This window comes from Procambarus clarkii, chromosome 17 (genome assembly GCF_040958095.1).
Source record: "Procambarus clarkii isolate CNS0578487 chromosome 17, FALCON_Pclarkii_2.0, whole genome shotgun sequence".
Classification (NCBI taxonomy): Eukaryota; Metazoa; Arthropoda; class Malacostraca; order Decapoda; family Cambaridae; genus Procambarus; species Procambarus clarkii.
This window is the reverse complement of record NC_091166.1, coordinates 44,834,562-44,844,346: the sequence shown is the minus strand read 5'-3', so window position 1 is coordinate 44,844,346 and position 9,785 is coordinate 44,834,562. Positions and strand designations below refer to the sequence as shown.

Here is a 9,785-nt window from a genome sequence, read left to right as displayed (position 1 = left end):
AACCATAACACAAAAACACTCGTTTGAGCATCACAGAAAAAAAGAAAACGAGCATAAACTCTATGCAATACTTACTTCTTAATCTTTACAATGACTCAAACAACACCACGAACTCTTAATACTGGACAATGCACAAACCTTTGAAGCTTTATCTGGCACTAGGCTTCAACACTCAAAACTAACCCTTACAAAAGTAGTATATCGCTGTGCTCTCACCACTCGTCTCAAATGCTTCAACAACTATAAAAGATCAAAGAAAGGTCAATAATAAACAATAATCCTATCTTTGTTGAGTAGAACGACGTTAACTGAAGAGAAATGGGAAGGGTTTACTTCCCTTCATGTTCACGCTCCTGCACAGCTGATTCGTGTCATATGTCCCCCTTTCTCTCTCTCTCTCTCTCTCTCTCTCTCTCTCTCTCTCTGTCTCTCTCTCTCTCTCTCTCTCTCTCTCTCTCTCTCCCAGTGGTGCCCCACTCCTTTCAGCGTTCCTACTCTGAAGGCTGCTCTTCGCCCCTTTGCCCATGCATTGATCCAATGAACCTCTGGAGCAATTCCTTTCTCCCAGCAACCGGGCGCTAAAACTCTGTGGCTCCAGGATGTCATTCCAGTTTAACCGACCCTTGGTTATCTTGAGGTTATCTTAAGATGATTTCGGGGCTTTAGTGTCCCCGCGGCCCGGTCCTCGACCAGGCCTCCACCCCCAGGAAGCAGCCCGTGACAGTTGACTAACACCCAGGTACCTATTTTACTGCTAGGTAACAGGGGCATAGGGTGAAAGTATCTCTGCCCATTGTTTCTCGCCGGCGCCCGGGATCGAACCCGGGACCACAGGATCACAAGTCCAGCGTGCTGTCCGCTCGGCCGACCGGCTCCCTTGTAACGTGTAACTGAACCGTGACGTTACAAGAGCCCCAGGTAACAAAGAGACGTATCTCTCTGTTACCTCTTGTCACTGTAGATATAAGTGGCTCTTCCGTGATGACTTCCATAAATATCAGTGCGATGCACATGGCCACTTCACTGCCCAACTTACACTGCAAATTTTACCGGTGAGAACAATGATTCATAGCAGTTCACTGCCTACTGTTAATGTCTCAGACTAGTAGACATTCACTGTCTGAACAATATTCCCTCATTGTACCTGTTCTTCACTGAACAAGAGTCATTGGTTGCTCTCAATGCAACTCCCTCAGCGTACGTCTCATTTCATACCGATACTCCACTGATCTGGACTGTCTTCATCATCGTCGAAACTCCTGGAGTACTGAGGTGTACCCACACTGACTCTCCACGCATGATGTCCCTCCACAGCCGTACTTGTGGCCTGCAAATGGTCCCAGACCGCTAGACGCTTCCAAGTTGTAACATCGCTCTACATCTCCACCTCCCAGAGGCTTACTAGGCTACTCTTAGCATTGTCCTCACCACCCAACGAAAATTTGACTCAATGCGCATTGACGAATTTCTGCTGAATTTATGAGCTAAGCCTAGTACGTTTGTCCTGTACGATGTCTAGGGCAGCACTGAGGCACTATGGCCAATGGAATGCCTCGCAGCTCCCGTTCATCGGTCACATGATTGCGGGTCACTTGTTGACTGGTCAATTCACGCAGCAAGTAGCCAATCACGTTCTTCTCCCACATCCTGGTATCTTTGGTGCTGTCTTTCCCCTCTCTAGGCAGGAAAAAATGGCCCCAATGAGACGACTCTTGCCTCCGCCATATTTTAAAAATGGGCGACCCCCTATAATTCTTGAAAGGTGAAATTTCTCGAAAAATCTGCAACTTGCACTAAAATTATCTCAGGGCTGTCTAGCATGCACATATATGTTGGAGAAAGACTCCTGACATCAGAAATAGGCATAAACGAGCATCGGATATCTGTCTGTGTGGTGTCTGGCAGCCGTGATATAGGGTGCTGGCGTGGTCTTGGGGCCCAGCTGGCTACCTCACAGGGCACCCAGAAATTACTAACTCTCACCAGGAGTTACTGAGATATCACTTGATATAGGATATCAAATATCCTATATTTGTGACCGTGGTTGTGGGTGAGAGCATGTCACCTGGTCAGGCCGCACAGAGCTTGTATAGGTCCCAACTCTGTCCTGGAGAAGCTACTCACTTGTGCTTCCAGATGTTGTGCTTCGTCGCACTCATCTCTCAACAGCGGAGCTCCTATGCTACGCCTGTGAGGAGCAGCGTTAACTTACAGTTTATTCTACTAAATAATTGAAGGCAGTAGAGGGATGTTAAGCTCATCACATGTCTATGTACGTTCTTCTGTGGTAGTCAGTGGCGCCGAGCGGCTCCAGGTGGATGGTAGGATATTTCTTTTGTCTAGACGTTATAAGTGTTGATGGGTTTGGAGGTGGATTAGGTGGTGACAGTGAGTCAGTAAGGGGCGCGTTGACGATTTCCAGGGCGAGGAGAGATGGGGGAGGATGGAGCTGAGCGTACACAGGCAGTGAGTTACTCACAGAATGTACGGTACTTTAGCACGTACACTGTAAAGCCATTCATTGTTTCTTACTTAGATTGCACTGACTGACACTAGCCGCGGCACACATAACGCCACACACTGATGTTTTCCTGTCGCTTCTGTGCTGTGAGGAGAGGCAAGACGTGCGTGCTGACAGTGCTGGCAAAGGCACTGACACTGGTACAGGTCCTGGCGCTGGTCCGCACCCACACGCACCACTTCAACACCAGAGGTCACGGGTTGGGTCACGGGCAGAGGCAGCAAGACAAAACAACCACCACAACAATATCAGAAAGCTTGGCTTAGGCTGGGAGCTCAAGCTCGCTGTACCGTGCGCCGTAAAACTGCGATAAAGGTGAAGGCGTAGTCAGTCGGATCTGACTGTGCTGTTACCAGAGTTAACAGGGACTGGAATGAGGAGTTGTAGGACAAAATCCTGGCGCATGATTCCTTTAATATATTAAAAAAATAATACTCTAATACTGGATGATATATAAATCTGTAGCTAGATATAAATCTAATAATCTTAGATATAAATCTAATAATCTTAGATATAAATCTAATAAGAGGTATATAGACTAGCCCTAAGTAAAAAACATATACTAAAGGGCCGGTCATGTTTGACACATTTGCTATCATTCTGTTCCAGCATAATTGAGGCAACGCACATGGGAAAGATTTGCACCTTGACGTTAGTAAAGATTTTAATACAGGGCCACATGATATCGAGGAATATCATCCTCGATGATATTTAGCGGTAAGTTGATGGTGATCGCCTGGCCATTTCTGAACGCGGTGTATCGACCTGTGGTTGTGTTCAAAATGTCAGGTGCATCGTGGCCCTCAAACATGGGCGTACGTGCCCGATAAGACGTCGAGACTGTGTCTTCGGAGCCATACTCATCTACGCCGGAGAGATTCTCATCGTCCACATGCTCGGATGAAGATGTGTAGTCCTCTTCGTGCTGTGTCGCCAGTATTCCTGTTTTCTTTGTGTTGTGAACCGGTGTCGGCGTCGTCTGGGTGTCCGTAGTTGTCGTCGTCTGTGGAGCGTCCGTCTGGGTGTCTGCAGTTGTGGTCCGTGGAGCGTCCGTCTGGGTGTCCACAGTTGTCGTCGTCCGTTGAGCGTCCGTCTGGGTGTCCACAGTTGTCGTCGTCCGTGGAGCGTCCGTCTGGGTGTCCACAGTTGTCGTCGTCTGTGGAGCGTCCGTCTGGGTGTCCAGAGTTGTTGTCGTCCGCGGAGCGCCCGTCTGGGTGTCCACAGTTGTCGTCGTCCGTGGAGCGTCCGTCTGGGTGTCCACAGTTGGCGTCGTCCGCGGAGCGTCCGTCTGGGTGTCCACAGTTGGCGTCGTCCGCGGAGCGTCCGTCTGGGTGTCCACAGTTGTCGTCGTCCGCGGAGCGTCCATCTGGGTGTCCACAGTTGTCGTCCGTGCAGCGTCCATCTGGGTGTCCACAGTTGTCGTCGTCCGTCTGGGTGTCCACAGTTGGCGTCGTCAGCCGTGGAACTTCGATCTGGGTGGCTGCAATTCCATGTTCAGTCACTGGTTCCAGTACAGGCACAATGGCCGTTCTCTGTTCTGTGGAATAGGTAGTGATCTTCTTTCCCAACTCTGTCCATATAGGCAAAGATGACCTGGATGTGGATGTTCTGGATGGATGTCGGCGTCTCTGGTTTTGGTGGGTCCTGCTGCTGAGGCTTGTTTGGCCGTCCAGTTCATACGGTCGTAGCCTGCATCTGGCTTATAGATGGAAGGCTCGGGAACTGGTCAGCTCCAAGATCTAAGGTCGCGCCGACTTGCCTCTGGGTGGTCGGCGGCGTGGTAGTCTTCGCTTTAATCTTCTTCAGTTCCTCCTTCCTTTTTGTACAGAGGTAGGAGGTGGCGACGTGCTGTTCTCCACAGTTCGCGCATTTCATGGTGGTGGCGGTACAGTCCTTGTAGTTGTGAGTGCCGGAGCATGAGCTGGACTTAGCCGTTTGTTCTGGGCACTTGTTGGAGAAGTTTTCATAGCTGAAGCACTTGTAGCACTGTCTTACGTTGTAGACCTTTCTGTGGCGATCTGGTTTGGGGAGGAGGTGATTCTAAAGCACTTGAACCCGTTCTTCACTGCTTCCTGGGCCTATTCTGCTGTTTCGAAGGTCATCTTCATCGTGGGTCGAGTAGCTTCGTTAGTCTTGATGAGTAGAGCTGTCGTCGCTTTCAGAGTAGGGTTTCTTCGTTCACTTGCCGGACTATGGTGTCGGGGACCTCACCCGCTAACCAGCAGTTCAGCCTGTTCACAAATATCGTTTTCCCGGCAGTGATTTGTCTGGGAGAAATTGGTGAGAGGTTCGCCTCCAGTAGTTGGACCCAGCGTTCTAGATCCAGGATCTCCTGAAGATCGTGGCTTTCGTGGCCACGATTATCATGGCCTCGTTACCATGCATATAGACGTCAACTGGTCCCACTGATGTTGCCTAGTCAATGACTGCTGCAATTTCGCGCTCAAAATGCTTGTAGACTCCGAGGAGTCGCAGTTTCACTTTGTATGTCATGTTTTTTTGGCAATGACTCGGACTGTCAGGAGAACCTGGAGTGTAGAGTAGTTTGCCAGCAGCTGTATGGGAACACAGCTGCCGGCAGGAGAGGAGATGGCTACGTCCGACCGCTGTGGTCATGTGTGTATCCTCATTGTCTGAAACAATCAAGGAATTCTACTTCTATTATGTCACATTGTAATTGGTTCCACAAATCAACAACCATGTTACCAAACCAATATTTACCCAGGTATTTCCTAAATCAAAACTTATCCAATTTATACCCATTGTTTCGTGTTCTATTTTGTGTTGATACTTTTAATACACTATTAACATCCCCTTTGTTATGCCAATCATCCACTTGTAAACCTTTATCGTGTAACCTCTAATTCTTCACCATTCTAGATAATGTAAATTAATCTTTGTCACTCTCTTCATACGGCAGGTTTCTAATTTGCGGGATTAAGTTTGTCATCCTACGTCGGACATGTTCTAGTGAATTTATATCCATTCTATAGTATTGCGACCAAAAGTGAACTGCATCATCTAAATGGGGCCTAGCAAGAGCAAGATATAGCTAACGAACAACACCAGTTGTTGTATTGCTATCACTCTGAGAAATAAATCCCAGTGTCCTATTTGCCTTATTCCGAACATTTATGCATTGATTTTTTGGTTTTAAATCCTTATTAATCATAACTCCCAGATCCTTTTCGCAATCCGACTTCGCAATCTCAACACCATCTACACACAGAAATCACAATAGCGTGATGCATCAAATGAACAAATCTACAATGGCCGTGACGAAGGTTCGAACCTACGTCCAAGATGATCCCAGACGCGCCTTAATCGACTCAGTTACGACATGGTAAAAGAATTGCAACCGGGAAATCAACTTGACCTACCACGGATCCTGCAGTCTCTCCGAGACACAAACCAGGATTTTACACAATTCCCCCATGCATTTCTTTTACCATGTCGTAACTTAGTCGATTAAGGCGCGTCTGGGATCCTCTCGGACGTAGGTTCGAACCTTCGTCACGGCCCTTGTGGATTTGATCAACACCATCTAGCTCGTATTTTGCAACTCTATCATCATTACCTAGCCTCAAAACTTTACATTTGTCAGCATTAAACAGCATCTGTCAGTCTTTTGACCATTTCAAAACTCTATTTAGATTGTCAGTGAGTGACAGTGAGTCTTTTTTTAGTGTGTTTATCTCCCTCCCGATTTTCGTATCATCGGCAAATTTGCAAATATTGCTGCTCAAACCTGAATCTAAATCATTTATATATGTTATGAATAAACGAGGTCCCAGAACAGAGCCTTGAGGCAATCCACTTACAACATTTTCCCACTATGTCTTAACCCCATTTATACAAACTTTGTGTTTCCTTTGGTATAGCCAAGCTCTAATCCAACTTAATATAGAACCCCTAATACCGTGAGCCTATATCTTTTTAATCAGTCTTTCATGTGGGACTGTATCGAAAGCTTTGCTAAAATCAAGGTACACAACATCACAATCCTTACCACTATCACCTGCCTCAACTATACTGGAATAAAATTATAGCAAATTTGTTAAACATGAACTGCTACTAGTAAAACCATGTTGTGAATCATTTGTGTTAGTGTGAATCATATAAATTTGGATAAGTTGAGATTTATGAAAGACCTGGGTAAATACCGGTTCGATAACAGGGTTGTTGATTTGTGGAACCAATTACTTCAAGCGTAGGTTAGACATATATATGAATAAGTTTGGGTGGATATGAGTAGGAGCTGCCACGTATGGGCCAAGAGGCCGTCTTCAATTTCCTTGATTCTTATATTCTTAGAGATAGATATAAAAAGAGAGAGACAGAGACAAACAGATATTCAGAGAGAGAGAGAGAGACAGAGAGATACTTTATAACTAACATTTAACATGGACTCATCCTATGGTACTGTAATAACGTCCCGACCAGACTCGTCTGCTCGTTGCTGGTAACTAATGCCTCTGATCTAGTATCACTCAGTGTATCACAGATGCCTTCGTTATTGGAGCATATTTTTATCACAAATATTTTATTCCTGAATATCCGCTGGCAATGGCCGGCACGCTGGGAATATCTGAGACAAGAATTACTGTTATTGGAGTTGTAATGTGGAGAACCGGAGAGATATATTTATGGGTATATGTAATGTTATAGCCACTAGCCACACAGCTGAGGAAGTTATTGGTATGTGGTTATGTTATAGCCGGTTGTAACACAGCTGAGGAAGTTATTGGTATGTGGTTATGTTATAGCACAGTGTAACACAGTGTAACACAAGCGAGGTAGGATTTAGTATTTGGCTGTTATTGTACATTGTAACACCGTGTAATTCAGTTTAACAGAATGTAACACAGTTTAACAGATTGTAACACAGTTTAGCACAGTGTAATACAGTTTAACACAATATAACACAGTTTAACACAGTGTAACACAGTTTAACACAGTGTAACACAGTTTAAAAGTGTTACACAATGTTACACAGCACAGTGTTACACAGTTTAACTGTGCTACACAGTTTAAAACAGTGTAAATCAGTTCAAAACAGTGAAATATAAGCGAGGTAGGTAATTGTATATGGTTTTATTATTACACAGTGTAATTCAGTGTAACACCGTGTAGGACAGTGTAACACAGTGCCGCACAGTGAAACACAGTGTAGCACACTGTGTTTGCCCGTAACACACTGTAAAACAAACGAGAAAGAAAAACTAATTCATGTGTGTGTGTAAGAAGAAGCAAAATTTATATAATGAACACAATTTTATTATTATAAATCTTTAAATAGGAACAAATTAATTAGTCACTTTCCAGAGTCAAGTATTTAATACTAGAGTCCCCAGGTGTGCCCGGGGTCGACCCCTGTGCCCAGGCCTCTCACAAACACCCTCTGCCCCTACCCACACTCTCCCCATCTATCCCAACATACCCAATCCCCTTCACTACCAATCCACACCCCATTTCGCTTCATCACTTTAGGAATTGTCACAACACACTGATTATCATGTCCACTACGGGCTCACCATAGCCCGTGCTGCTTGGAACTTTTTGTTACAGTTAGCGAATCTTAAACAACAACAACAACACAACACACTGTTTTCATCACTGTAAACGTTTTCATGGGCACCATACCCATCGATCCCAACTCACCCCCCCCCCTGTCACTGTAACCCATTTCACAACACTATCTGCAACACTATAATCAAAAGCTTGTTGCCAGAACACATATCTAACATCCGAACTAACGTTTTGCATGTCAATATCTAAATACATTTATATTTTTTATTTTTTTATTAATACATGAGGTACATCTGCATTAGTGCAGCTACCCTAGACTATATGAAGTGGAATACAGTGTGTCAAAAAAGCTAATTAGGTGATGCTAAAAAAATCCCCATCACACAGGATGGTTAGTCATATAGAGGCATGTGATGGGCAGTCTGCACTGGCAGACTCCGGAAGCATTATGAGGATATCCTCAACACAAGATTGAATAAGGTAGCAGTGGTAATAAAAGTCCCCATCTCGCAGGATGGTTAGTCATACAGGGCCATATGTTTAGTAGCCTGCACTGGCAAATTTTGGGTACACTGTGAGGATATCTTCAAGAATACGAGAATGAATAAAGTAATTGCAAAGCTCCAGGTACCTCATGCCAACTGGTCTGAAAGGTCTAATAACTGGGCATTCGGTGATGTAGTGCGGGAGATCGTGCCGTAGTTCCTGCTCACAGAGTTTGCAACTGGAGTGCTCAGGATTGGGAGATCCGTCACCTGTAGCCACCTGCCACAGGTAACGGTAACCCAACCTGATCCTTGCAACCACTGTGTCGCACAGTCTAGTGGACATTTTGTGGTGCCCATAGATATAGGTTTCAGATCTGAACAGATCATAGCTTTTTATACTAGTACTTTCAGGTCATTGGAAGTCAGTAATTTCTTTCCTATCAGATCTGAGTGTTTGGACCAATACAGTTTTGACAGCAGAGATGGGGATACCTAGATCTAATTCAACTTCAGACTTGTTACACTTTAATTTGGCTGCAATGTCTGTCTCATTATGATGGGTTATATTTGTGTGTGAAGGTATCCATACAAAGGAGATTCGAGACCCTATACTCTGTGCAGCAATTAGGTCATTTATAATTGGGAGAATGAGGTTCTTACTGTCGATCTTCCAAGAGAAGTTTTCGATTGCTTGAAGAGCAGACTTTGAATCACAAAATATTATTCCTCCTCCAATGTTTTTTAATGTACTGGTAGCTAGGTGTAATGCTGCTAGTTCTGCTTGTGTGGAGGTCAGCCAGTTGTTTAACCTGACACTGACAGTCTTTGTGCAAATATTATTTCTATAAAACCTACATGCTGCTGCAGTCCGTCCAGTAGAAGACTGGACTGAGCCGTCGGTGTAGACACAGTGCTCGTGAGATCTTAAACTCTCGATGGAGGAGGCAATTGTTTCAAGAGTGACAGCTTTGAGAAGAGCAAGATTCTCATTATCTTTCTTGGTGACAGGTGTGTATGATACTTAAATGGTGGGATACAGATAGAGAGGAATATCAGAGACAGGTAGATTGCACTTAAAAGGAATGTTAAGTTTAATGAGATTGTAAGCATTGTTTTTCAGCCAATTATCATAAAAGGAGTGAGTTGGTATGTCGGCACCAGTCAAAAGGGTGTTAACAGCACTAAATAATTTGTCTCTGAGCAATGCAGGAGATGTAGGGTCTCTAATGACTTTAAGACAAAAGGTC

At 44.8% G+C, this 9,785-nt stretch overlaps 1 protein-coding gene across 1 annotated transcript; it reads right to left on the bottom strand.

Moving 5' to 3' along the window:
- Positions 1 to 3,185: 3,185 nt before the first annotated feature.
- On the bottom strand, positions 3,186 to 3,923 carry LOC138365692 (integumentary mucin C.1-like). Its single transcript, XM_069326183.1, has one exon. It carries the CDS (start codon positions 3,921 to 3,923, stop codon positions 3,186 to 3,188), a length of 738 nt encoding a protein of 245 aa, XP_069182284.1.
- Positions 3,924 to 9,785: the final 5,862 nt, after the last annotated feature.